The sequence below is a fragment of the Botryllus schlosseri genome, unplaced genomic scaffold (assembly GCF_051294905.1).
Source record: "Botryllus schlosseri isolate E-star unplaced genomic scaffold, Bs_hap1 Bs41a, whole genome shotgun sequence".
In the NCBI taxonomy this organism is placed as follows: domain Eukaryota; kingdom Metazoa; phylum Chordata; class Ascidiacea; order Stolidobranchia; family Styelidae; genus Botryllus; species Botryllus schlosseri.
The window spans coordinates 1-13,191 of record NW_027648650.1 but is presented as its reverse complement, the minus strand read 5'-3'; the positions used below and the strand labels follow the sequence as shown (position 1 = coordinate 13,191).

General features: G+C 41.9%; 1 protein-coding gene across 2 annotated transcripts; it reads left to right on the top strand.

The window, feature by feature from the left end:
• Window positions 1-226: 226 nt before the first annotated feature.
• LOC145460063 (uncharacterized) lies at window positions 227-10,628 on the top strand. Of its 2 annotated transcripts, none has more exons than XM_080338467.1 (3): window positions 227-8,910; window positions 8,970-9,092; window positions 9,190-10,628. In XM_080338467.1, the coding sequence occupies exon 1, from the start codon at window positions 5,832-5,834 to the stop codon at window positions 7,020-7,022; it is 1,191 nt and encodes a 396-aa protein (XP_080194593.1). In that variant the 5' UTR covers window positions 227-5,831; the 3' UTR covers window positions 7,023-8,910; window positions 8,970-9,092; window positions 9,190-10,628. The 2 variants fall into 2 exon arrangements, with proteins under 2 accessions (XP_080194593.1, XP_080194592.1); XM_080338466.1 differs by having other exon boundaries at window positions 3,075-8,910.
• Window positions 10,629-13,191: the final 2,563 nt, after the last annotated feature.

Below are 13,191 nucleotides of genomic sequence, written 5' to 3'. Positions count from 1 at the left end.
TCGCACTGATTCCAAAAATCAGAATATTACCAATGGCAGAGCACCATAACCACCTCAAATTCTCCAAGGACAGTGAAATTCGACTCTATTACGTATATGACAGCGCAGAGACACGATAGCCAAATGAGAAACAGATGAACTTGCCTCGCTCACTATTCGCTAACAATTGGGTAATAGCAGCACAGTGAAACGCGCAGGGATATCTAGATCATCATTATGAGTTTTTTCGTCCTCACTCCGATGTAGGCCTACATACAAAATAACCGACTGGAGCAGGGGTTCTCAACCCGCGGCCCGCGGGCCTCATGCGACCCACAGACGCTTATTCTGCGGCCGGCGAGATCTTTCAATATGATCGCAATTACTACCGGCATAGTATTGTTACATATTAATTTAGCTACTTAAGCTCTCTTATCGCACCGTCTCTGTTTCGTTTGATTTATTCTTATTCTTCAATGTGTTCTGGTTTCTTGATATTTAGATTCCTATTGTTTTGAATAGGTCTTCGGACCGTTCCATCTGGAGTTATACATACATATCACTAGGGCTGGGCACAATGATTCGAGTACTCGAATCTGAATCGAGTATTAATCTTAATGATTCGAGTCGAATAGTAAAAGGTGACTTTTTTCGAGTACTGAAATCGTACGCTCCATGTCAATAAGAGTATATTTATCGACGAAAATGATAATTCGATACCATTTTCCAATCTGGAAGCCTTGAAACTTCGATTGCTCGCATGACAGTATACGTTACACGTATTGCAATGCTACAAATTACCTTTACATGGTGTACGACAGGCTTTATATTATTTGTGTTAGGCTGAAAGTTCATATTTGAATTTTGTCATCTGCCAAACTGATGTGACGTCATAATAAGTGATACTCGATTACTCGACTCGGCTCGAAGCAAAATACTCGATTCAGAATCGAATCACTCAGGTACTCGATTTTGCCCAGCCCTACATATCACCTGATCTTACAAAAAAGCGTTGCTAGCTAGGTCTCATGCCCAGCAATCCATATTTCGAGGCATGGTTGAGATTGCCGACGACGTTAAAGACGCATGGTTCAAAATTGCTTGGTATATCGCTAAACCCATGAAATCTGCTAGAAATGGTGTGTTTTCAACAAAACGTTACTATAATGTGCGAATCTCTGCTGTTTCCGGAATTTCGCAGCAAGGACAACTTCACCTAACAAATTTCGAAGCTGCAGTTTCACATGTTTTTAAACACGTTGCCGCGTAGACTACTTTAACATAGCATTGCACAATATCCACGGACATTGCAACGCTAATTGTATTGGAGTATTCTATCGGTGTGGATATATTTGTAGATGTAATGCTGGCCGGGCAAACGTGGGGGGTGGGAACTAGCAAACAACATCAACTTGACAAAGCTGACATCTGTAACTCTCGCTGCAGGGCATCAGTCATGGATGGAAAGGAGAAGGGTTGATTGGTTTGCTCAGAAATTACCTCGAACATGAGTCTTCTTCTCATATCACTCGGAGCTCAAAATGACAATGGCCTCTGTAACGAAAAAGTTACCGTAATTTCATAGTTGCTCGCTCACGCATTGAAACAGAGAGTTCAGTTCTCTGGTGCAAGGGTTTGAAGGTGAACACTGCACATACCGACTTGGGACCGAATGCAATGCACGCTTCATGAAGGGATTTACTTGTTCCGTCGGAAGATGACATAATCTCACTAGTAACAGCAACTGAAAGCTTACGAACGTTGTCCATTAATGCTGTAGAATGCATATAAATGTACTAAATGCCCAATGCCCATATACGACTGGTAAATAGGCTATATTAGCCTAAATATAAGAGTAGTCCACAAATATATGTTACGGTAATAATGTTCTGCGGCACACATCGGTTTTAGCTGTTTAGATGCGGCCCGTTATGCAAGGAAAGTTGAGAACCCCTGGAATAGAGCAATGATTCTCAAAGCGATGTCGATCCGACATCTCAGCTGTGAAACCGTGGTGACTCTGGTGGAAGAACAAAAAACACTTTCAAATTTCCACGATCTCAGCCTATACAGTCCGGCTGATATTGTCGACGCTAATGCAGGGCGCCCTTTTTAAATCCCTAAAATATATGACAAATATAGCCTCTTATATTTGCTGTCTGTTCAAATATAGTATTTTTTTGCATATTGAGGAAAATATGGTGCCTTTATGATATTTAAGGGGGCGAAAACCCGTTTGAAATGGTTAAATTATGTGCGGAATGAGTCGAAACGATAAAAAAGTGGCTAGTTCTGTATAAATCCTTCGCTATTAATCGACACATCAGCTATCGGTATGGCAGTTGCTGCCAACACATCAACATTCTTCCCTCGATTTTCCCCTCGCATTGCAAAAACGAGAGACGCGTGGTATTAAAATCTGTTTAGTGGACGCGATATTCGTATAGCCTACAGTTGATTGCAAAAACGAAGTTGCCAGCGATCAACAATTACCCGCGAATTCGTTGCGCCTGGCATATCGCACTTCTTGAAATCTTAATTATAAGGACTGCACCGTGTGTTGATTAATCTTAGAGAATCAGACATCAGAACGAAAATGATACAATTCTTTTTACACCGCGAGATAATAAAATAAGCTAACTATATTCAAGCATAAAGCACGTGTCCACACTACATTTGATTGAACATATCACATATCTCGCAACGCCATTCGGCCTTCCGCGTTTGTCTTGCAAAGGATCTCTCATCGTGAATACTACGAAAGGCTAATTATGGCGATGGCGACCTTATACATTTATATATTATGTATATATATCATTGCGGCGCCAAAACACAACGGAACGAATGTTTCTGACGAAGGTGAGTACTGTTTAAATGTATCTATACCAGGGTGTCTCGGCCTTTTTGACCTTGTGGACCATAGGTAAACTTCAAAAATCAAAATTGCCCCGAAATATAATCACGACGAATGCATGAAACTCAATTGTAACATCGGAACCTCACTTAATGCTGTCTTTTTGTATTGTAAATTTGTACGTGAATCTGTTGAAGTTTCGTCGAGTTGGTGTTGTTATTGTGTGTGGTAGCCTATCCGTGGTGCTTGTCGAATACTATGGTGATTTACACCACGCCAATTTTTTTTCATTTGTAGGCTACTCCGTAGCTGCTGACTTGTACAGCACGGTCCACTTGTAGGCTTTTATAAGACTACACTCACACGGATGAGATGGCGAGGAGGAGCCTAGATGAACCACCAACACTTAGGTAGTAATTCCGGAGTCGACCTAGGTCGGACTCGAACCCGCAACCCATTGGTGTTGCGCTACCATGTCACGGTTTCAGCATGTCGGAACTCTCGAAGTCATGTAAAATACCATTTACTTCAGAAGTGTCAAACTCAAATTAAGTCGCAGGCCGGATTCAAGAATTGTTAGAAGAAAATGTTACCTCGTGCTCATGCTTTTCACTTTAATGTTTATTGACAAGCATATGCACTGGCCGTAGGGGTTGTATTATAGCAATTCGTAACACCTTCATTCTCGAGCGATGGAACTGGCAAAAATATGATGCTTGTCCGGTTGAATACATGCAGTTGAGAACCGATTGAACAGTGTCTCTAACGATGATATAAGTTGGCGTATTTATATGCACCCTTTGCTTTAGTCGTAATCTGGCGGTATGCGTCGTGAGGAATACAAGATATTTAACTGTAAACGCGGACGACGGAGAATGGTTTATTCTTATTATTAAATAGCGATCCGGGGACCAATTGGGTCGGATATTGACACATCAGTGCGACCATAGATATTTGAATTATACGTTTGTGTGAACTGCATATAACGATTTCGCATTGGCGTTTTCACTTCTGTGAATAGCCTAGCTACTTGTAGGACCAATTTCCCATAAACCTCCGAGCTAGGTGTGCACTTTTTGCCGTCTCGAAATTGAGCGTCAATTTCACCGGCTTGTATCTGGTGTGGTACCTAGAGTGGAACTAAAACCCAGTAGTCGGGTGGTTATAATGTGACCTATATGAGCGATGAATTTTTCAACCTACTCAGAATTGCTTCGCGGGCCGGATGAAATCGTCTGGCGGCCGTATGTTTGACATCTCTGATTTACTTGATTGTGATTGTTTGATATGCGTTGAAAGGAATGGGATGTTGCGTTTTAAAATAGCTTGCATGCAGTTGCATGCAGTTATTTCTTGACCTCCCATCGGATTTGTCGGTAGTGGAAATATATTGGATTCGCAGGAAACGCAGGCCTACCAGAATACAATTTATTCGTTATGATGAGAACACGATTACAAATTTGTATTTCTTTATGTGGTGCATGCATCAAATTCCGCTGCTGTTCGCATCTGTACTGTCGGACTCAGATTACAAAGACACTAGTATATTAAAATCGAAAATCAACTCGCATGGAACCGCGGATAAGGCGAAGAAAATTTCAAGAATAATTCATGCCTATCATTAATTAAAGAGTCAATTCGTAAATTCAATTTGCATATTGACGGCCGCCAACACGTCCTAATTGAATTAAAAGTGTCGACAGCCGCATAATTTCCCTTCTACTGTCGCAGATTGGCCACCCCTGGAATAAAGAATCAATATTGTGGTTAGCCTACTTGCTAGACAACTATCTCCTCGTAAAGCATGGTCTTTTGGATAGTGCGAAGTCGTTTTTCAAGCAGCTCGGTTTTGGCAGTGGTGGGCCATTGCACGTCAAGACGATATGCCCATTCATACCAGCAAATTCTTCATCCATGGAATGATATTACTATTACCATGCCAAAGCCGTATCAACTCATGAGTAATAGTGATATTGGCCACAGTAGAATGGCTTACTTTTAACAACACCAACAATATGTTTAAACTGAAATCAATTTCAGCATTTCAAAATGATTTACTAAGCGTTCTTCCGATTTTTTTCAAGTCAGGTCGCGGGCCGCAAAATAATACCTCGCGGGCCGTGTGTTGGTGACCCCTGTTCTAGTGCAAAAGTAACATTTGCAAATGGTTTCAAGAGAGATATTTGATTGTGACATCGCAAATATAATAACTTACAAGTTACAAGCTTCATACATTGAGATAACCGTGATGCCATGAATTGTACATCAGCTAAACAGGTCTGAAACATAAACCTGCATATTTATTGTGCCACTCAGTCATTGATCTTTTGTAATACACCCCATTAAAGTGGTACACCCTGTGAAAATATTGGTACACCCCGGAGTGTGCGATACAGTCGGTTGGAGAGCATTGCTCTATGAAAATAAGGGTCCGTCGTAATTTCACGAAGTTCGTTTAAAAGTCTTCACAGCTTTCGCAGCTTGTCCGAAACGAGTTGTAGGCTACTTTTAAACGGTTTCGTACAGCGCTTGAACCATTGTGGTGTATTTTGTGCGGGAGATGACTTTGTGCCTCGACTGTGCTGTTTTATTGCGGTTTCATATTCCATTACTGAAACCAATTTCGTCATGCAACGTATAAACGCATCTGTAGTCTGCAAACAGACGCATTGCCATGTCTCAACAGCCATGTTTAAGGTGAATTACGCATTGTGCAATCACATATACCGCTTGGCGCGTCTATGTCTCTCTTTTCGCCTAACTTCAGAATGTACTTGCGTATTTTTGAGCAATAAGTTTGAGTCGATTGTTGTGCGCATAAGCTACCTTGCCCTAACATAGTTTATCTGATTTTTTATCTATCAACTCTTGTGCTGTAAGTCAAAAACGTTCGTCCCATAATTTTCCGCCCCTGCTCAAAAATCAAAGAAGTGTACTGTAAATGAGGACATATAAATATATATATATATATTATCAATAAATTATACATTTTTCAGGAATGGAAGACTCTGATTTGAAAATGCCTCTTGGTACCAAGCCACCGCGCAGAGGAGCTCTGGATGGAATTTGTAATGAATTGCTCAAGTATTGTAAAGAAAGGGGACTGAAGGAATGCGATTTTAGTGAATGGGACATGGATGATTTTTTGGCTAAAACAAAAAGGTGGGAAAAATTCAAGGATAGGAAATCGAAACTGACAGGCTTCCTTAATCGCCATAAGGAATATTTGAATTCAAAATTGCGTAATTGCTTGCCTACAATTGGAAAGTGGGAACTTATATTCAAATATGCAAAGGCTAATCATTTAAGTACATCAATTGGACAAATGAAAAAAATTTGTTGGTTGTTTGATAAAGACCCAACGAGATTCTTCCAGATAGAAAAAACGTGTGAAGTGGCTGAGGAAGTCGACGTAGAAGCTCCTTCTGCTCCCTATCATAGTTCTGCGCACCTAGATCCGGCAATCGTTACGTCCGATAATAATGACACGAGCGCTGGGAAGTCAACTTGTCCTTACCAATCGTCCGACGCGTTGGGAAATCGCTATTGCATTTGCAAGACACCGTATAACGCAAGTGAATTTATGGTAGGCTGCGACATATGTTCCGAGTGGTTTCATCCTAGATGCATATTTCACCGTCAAAGTTTAGAGATAAGCTTTGGTGTGACTCAATGGGAACGATGTCATTTCGTGTGCGAAGGTGCGAAGGATTTTCATGCGACCTTCGATCATTCATTTTACCATCCACCAGTGGAAGGAGTATTTGACACCAATCCTTCTGAAACTCAATCAAATCCATTGGATATTAATCTTCTGTCGGATTTTCGATTCGGCGTTGATCTGTTCCACCATCGCGTGGAAGCCGAATACACCAATCCTTCGATAACTCCGCTAAATTTAGCCGATAGTAATCTCCTTACGGATCATGCCAGCGTTGCTACTTCCACTGCTGAGACCGGTATTAAGCTCCTCCCCGCTACTTGCGAATCCGAGGATTGGATACGGCAGGAGACGATTGTTGGGTTGGGCTGCTTTGGAGAGGATGTTTTTAATACTAACGAAGATGAAGTTGCAATATCCGGAACTTGGACCATCGAATTTAATGATTGGGCTAAATTGACAAAGAACAGATTGAAAAACAGATTTAATAAAAAATCGTATTATTACATTCCAATTTTCAAAAAGTGACACAATATTATGACCGTTCGTACCCGTGGTGAAGAATCAATACTTGAAAAATCAAATGCTGAACCCCCCTGAAAATTACAACGAAGGATACGTTCTCTTTCGCTGTGCTCACCACACATGCTGTAATTGTACTGTGGAAGGCAAAATCTTGTTTGTGCGCCAAGGAACTGGAATAAAATGTAACCTGGAACTTGCTGGACGCCGAAAACATATAGGGTGCAAACGATCGAGACCGGTGAGAGGGCCGGACAGTGAAGGTCTTGGCAAAGATTTGAGCTGCAAAAAACCTTCCAAGCTGCATAGAGAGCTCCGGGTTGCCCAAACCGAAAGGGAACGGATTTCGGGAGCTCATACATACGCTCCGTCATTGGACGTTTTAAGAAAAATAAAATCAAAGTTTGGTGTGCCTTGTGGCTGGACTTCCGATGTCTTCCGAAACATTGAGTTGTTGAGGAAGATGTACGAGGAAGATGGAACACAATTCATTAGAGGCTGGCAAGGCTGTCCTTTAAGCGTCACATTATTCTCAACCTTTCAAATGGAATTATTCAAAGATTTGTGCCAGAAAGACATTTTGTATTTTGATGCCACTGGGACAATTATTCGGTCGGATGGAGGAAAAGCTTTTCAAATATATTCGATTTTGGTCCGAAGCCCTTACAAAGATCTGCCAGGGATACCGGTAGCAAGCTACGTTACAACGTGCCATACGACTGAGAGTATAAAACATTTCCTCGGGTGTTTTAGAGATGCATGCTCGACGAAGTTGGTACCGAGATTGGTAATACTTGATGGCGCAGTCGCCCTATGGAACGCTTTTCTCTCCGTCTTTTGCAGTGAGACCAGACTCCAATATTATCATCGTGTGTACCGGATAGTAACGGGTGAAGCGTCGGGTAATGACTTGTGTTTAACCCTAATTGTCAACTGCCTGAGCCACTGCATGAAGGCCGCGTCCACTATGTGCAAAAGATATTACATTAAGAAGTACTACCGCGATGCTATGCATTGGATGGCAATGATATTTCTAGCCTCAACTATTCACGAAATGGATGCCATTATTAACCACTTATTTGTTGTGCTTTTACTGCGACAAAATTCCCCCCGGGTTGAAAAGAGTTTCCGAGCGCTACAATCTCATATGACTAAAAATGAAAGCCTTAAAAATTTACCGGATCAGTTTTATGAGTATCAAAAGGACGATGACGTATTCGCGAATTTTATTATACACGACAAGAGTCAAGAACACAAATCCCCGTTTTATCTGAGGTACAAAAACAAACTTGAATTATTTAAAAAATCTATAACTTATCAAGAAGGAAATGACCCCGGACTATGGCCAACAACCAACAAATATTTTTCAGAGTCATTTTTTACCAAAATTGAAAACGTAATATTTCCCAGACTTGGTGCTACATCTGGACTTTTACTCGGCAATCTTGATCGCCACGCCACAGGAACTGATTGCCCAAATGCTGTTTATCAAAGATTCGGCAGGGAATTTGAAAAAATTCGCTCTGCAAGTATGAAAAATAATTTGCAATCAATTTGTGATTGTAACCGCACACAGGGTATTATAGAGCAGCATTTTTATGAACTGAAAAACATATATTTGGACAATACAAGATGTAGCAAAATTGACAAATTCATTTTGAAATACCACAAAGAAATCGTCACGTCATCTAAAATATTCGCGGATAGTTTATTACATCGCGGTTTCAAAAGAAGAAGGAAAACAAAACTGTCGAAGGAAACACAACAATTGGTGAAGTCGACTTTCAAAAAAAGGAAAAGAAGGCAGACTGGCTGCTTTACATCCGGAGAACTATCAAAAACATTGAAATTCGACAACGAGCCTCGTAGAAAGATCGGCAAAGGAAAAAATGAAGTAAGTTATTCGTCGTGGTATTTTAGTTAACTTCTGTACAATATACTTTATAACCCTAGGAACTAGAATTACTTTGGACGAAAGGAAATGAAGTTGAAATGGTAGCTGCATATATTTCCTCAACTACGCTCTTCGCGGGAGATTTGGGAACCTTGCGTCCAGACAAATGGTTGAGCGGTGAAGTAAGTCGTGTTAATGTAATTGACTATTGAATGTACCTAGAACTAAGAGCAGTTATTACTTCAGTTCGAACTCGTATGGTGATTATTTACAACGCAGGTCATTGATTACTATCTGCATATGCTGGCTGACTCGAAAACATATGTGCTGGATTGCAATGTAGCGACTCAAATCATTTTCAGCTCGGATGAAGAGCTAATCCGAAGGCAATCATTGCGAAAGGTACACAATACACACACATCCCTATTATTTAAATAAATAAATCTATGACGATGATTATCAGTACGCCAATATACAATGATATCGTTGTGATCTTGTACGCACGATAACGATGCTATCGAAATGCACGGAGCATTGTACACTGAAAGCACTTTGCAATCATCTACATATATTAATAGGTGAAATTCGATCACTACGAAAACGCAACGTTTGCAGTGTCAGAAATTGGTCGAAAATCGCAGAAGCTTGGCAGATTTGCGGACAGTGGCAACTGTGTGCGGGGGCCGATAATTCACCGCATATGGCGGGGTTCAAGCGCCACATGTTCTTGCAGTACTGCAGGCCCGACATCGCTTTCGCATTACGTGGACATTATAGAGATGATTTTGATACAATGTGTCAGCGCGCGGTTGAGCTGTTTAATGGGGGGTTGAATCCGGGTAATAACTCCATTCAAACTAATGAAGTAAGTGTGGCAAAACCGGAAAAGGAGCGCGCGGTTGTTAGAGCTGAGGAAGATACGCAGTTTATCGAGTCGATAAGTAAGCAACTTGCTAGGATGGAGAAGCAAATGGCGGAATTGAAATTGGATGATGTTAAAGTGCAACCAAGTGATGATAGCGATGACTCTTTGAACCATTTTCCCATGACGCAGAATAGGGCTCAGTCAAACCGCGGAGGTACGCGATATTATCGGGGAGGCAACGTTGGTACCCGAGGTGGCAGTAATACTGAGTGGGTATGCCAGAATCATCACCGATATGGTGATCGGAGCTTTTCAGCCTATCGTGAACGTAAATGTGTTGGTCGTAGTTCATGACTATATGGCAGTGGTTTCTATCCAAGTGGTCCAAGTATTAATTCTTTTGATTTTGAGTATTTGGCATATGCGTTTGATAAATTAAATGGTTTGAATTTCTTGAGTGACAGTGGTTCCATGATTTCTAATTTACCAGCGAGTGAACATGTGATTCGGCACTATACGCCGAAATGGCAATTTCGGGGAGCAAATGGTTCCGTGATAAATGCATATGGCACTAAGACTTTGATGTTGCAGTTTGGTGATAATGAACCACTTGAATGTCCTTGTGTAATAACCGAAGTGTCGAAGCCAATATTGGGCTGGAATTTTATGAAAAAGCATAAGTTGCTGTTAGATCCAGAATTAGATGAACTCGCGACTCGTGACCGCAGTACTGTAATAAAATTGTCTCAGAACAAATTTTCGTCTCTTGTCGCGCATATCGATGCGAGTGAACGCACGCCATACGCTGATTTACTTAAAGAGTTTCCGGAGATCTTGGTCCGGCAACCTGTTAAACGGCGCGAAATGAAACATGTCATGCGAATAAAGACGTTCGGGTATTTGAAATCTCCGAAACCACGGTCGATCCCACCCCCAGTATTTCGTTAGAAGTTCGGCGGCAGATTAAAGATATGTTGGAGCGCGGTGTAATTTCAAAATCGGATTCGGATTTTTGCTCGCCGATCGTGTGTGTTCCAAAACAGAGTCACGTTGAGGGAAACCTCCCGGGGTGCGGTTGTGCATCGATTATCGTTATTTGAATTCGCATGTGGCTCCTCAGTGTTATCCATTACCGAATATTGCGTCGATGCGTACACAAATGGCAGGGGCCAAGGTATTTTCCACTCTTGACATAGCAAGCGCGTACCACAACATTGAAGTGGCGGAGTCAGACCGCCATTTGACAGCGTTTTATGCTAAGGAAATCGGTAAATTTCAGTACAATGTGTGTCCGTTCGGTTTTCGGTCCAGTGGGGATCAGTGGTGTAAACTGGCTTACGAGTTGCTTGGGGACATTCCTAATACTTTTCTGTATTGTGACGATATTGTGGTAGCAACGCCTGACGAGAAGTCTCATTTGGAGACGTTGCGAGTAATTTTTGAGAAGTTGAAGAGTGAGTCCCTTTCGTTGTCTATTGAGAAGTGTAAGTTCGGAGCAGAGTCAGTTCGATTTTTGGGGTTTTTAATTGACAAAGATGGCATCAGACCAGATCCCAAACGAGTTGAGGCGATTGTGAAATTTCCAGTGCCAAAGACTATTCGTGAGGTGAGAAGGATGATCGGCATGATCAACTATTATTCGAGAAGTATCAAAAATTGCTCGTCAATTATGCAGCCGCTCTATGATTTATTGAAAAGAACAAATGCTCGGAGTAAGCTCAAATGGTCCAGTGTGGCGCAGAATGCATTTGGGCAGATCAAATCAGCTTTGATAGATGCAGCAAGACTGGCTTTTCCGACATTCAAAGGACCTATACAGCTTGTAACAGATGCAAGTCAAGTTGCATTGGGCGCAGTAATCAATGAGTACCAGAATGGGAGATATGTACCTCTGGCTTTCTTCAGCAAGAGTTTAACTGAGTCTCAGCGAAAATGGTCAGCTGTGAAGAGAGAGACGTACGCTGTATACATGGCTCTGCAGCATTTTCGAGATTTTTGCATGGGCAGGTCAGTGAGCCTTGTCACAGACAGTCAGGTGTTGGCTAAGATGATTATCAATCCGAAGGAATGTGCTGACCCAGCTATGTTTCGGTATCTTGAGTACATTAATTACTTTGTGAACAAAACTACGTGTATCCGCGGTATTTTCAATTCCGTTTCCGATTGTTTGTCACGCGTGGAGATTAATGAATTTATTGTGCCAGATGGCTTGAAACCTGATTTTATAAAGCGTGTTGCAGCTGCACAGAGGCAAGACAAGGAATTGGCAGAATTTCGCGAGCGTACTTTGAATGAGACTGGTTTGCAGTTAAGAGAGTTGAAACTGTTGGGGTGTGAGACGGGCGTTGTTTGTCACGTGCCGGATTCCACCGATAAATCCCAGAATTTGTCTGTAATTCCACGAGTGTGGGTTCCACGTCAGATGAGGCGTGAATTGTTTGAACATGTACATTCTCTTTCGCACCCCGGAATGCGCGCGACGTTGGCATTGGCCAAACGGCATTACGTTTTCCCTAACATGGACAGATGGTTACGAGAATCAGTGAGGGCATGTCCGATGTGTAACAAAAGCAAAATTATTCGTCATGTACGCTCCGCATTAAAACATGTGCCGCGCCGTAGTGATCGCAATGCTGACATTTCAATTGACATCGCTGGTCCGCTTCGTGAAACGGAAGATGGTAATCGATATTTTCTTATCATCGTTGATCGTGTAACAAATTACACTAATGCAGTCCCCATGAAAAGACAAGATACTGACACGGTGATCCGTGCTTTGATAAATGGTTTTGTAAAGGATCGCGGAGCACCCATGGTTATAAGGTCCGACCGGGGTTCAGTGTTTACATCGTATGAATGGGAAAAGTTCATGTCGGTGCTCGAATGTAAGCATTCATTTTCGTTGGCACTTTCGCCACAGCAGAATTCGATCTCCGAGACGGGGATCCGACGAATAAAGCGCGGTTTGCGTTGCGCTAATAATCCCGCGGCATGGGATCGGCTATTACCTTTTGTGATTTTGTCATTGAATGCCTCTGTGCGAGAGGGGTATGATTATTCCGCGGCGGAAATGACCTATGGGGAAAATGTGCGCTTGCCGGGAACCTATTTTGAGTATGACCCGAATAAGTTCAAGAATAGTCAAGCAGAGGTACTTTGTGAAGTGCGCGAATTTTTCGAAAACTTGAATTTCAATAAGTCCAACATCCGAACTAATGTAAATGCTTACGTCCCACCAGATCTTATGGCTTGTTCACATGTCTATGTAAAAAACGAGAGAGGTAAAAAGACCGCGTTTGATTTCTGGTATGTGGGGCCGTACAAAGTGATCGAGAGATCGCAATCGGGCAAGGCTTTTACCTTGTTAATCAAGGGTAAGGAGAAGGCTGTGTCGATTGACAGGCTGAAAGTGTGTT

Coding starts and splice junctions, on each gene's coding strand:
- LOC145460063 (XM_080338466.1), top strand. CDS start 7,078: ATGCTGAACCCCCCTGAAAATTACAACGAAGGATACGTTCTCTTTCGC. Junction 8,911..8,969: donor TCGGCAAAGGAAAAAATGAA/GTAAGTTATTCG, acceptor TTATAACCCTAG/GAACTAGAATTACTTTGGAC. Junction 9,093..9,189: donor ACAAATGGTTGAGCGGTGAA/GTAAGTCGTGTT, acceptor TTTACAACGCAG/GTCATTGATTACTATCTGCA.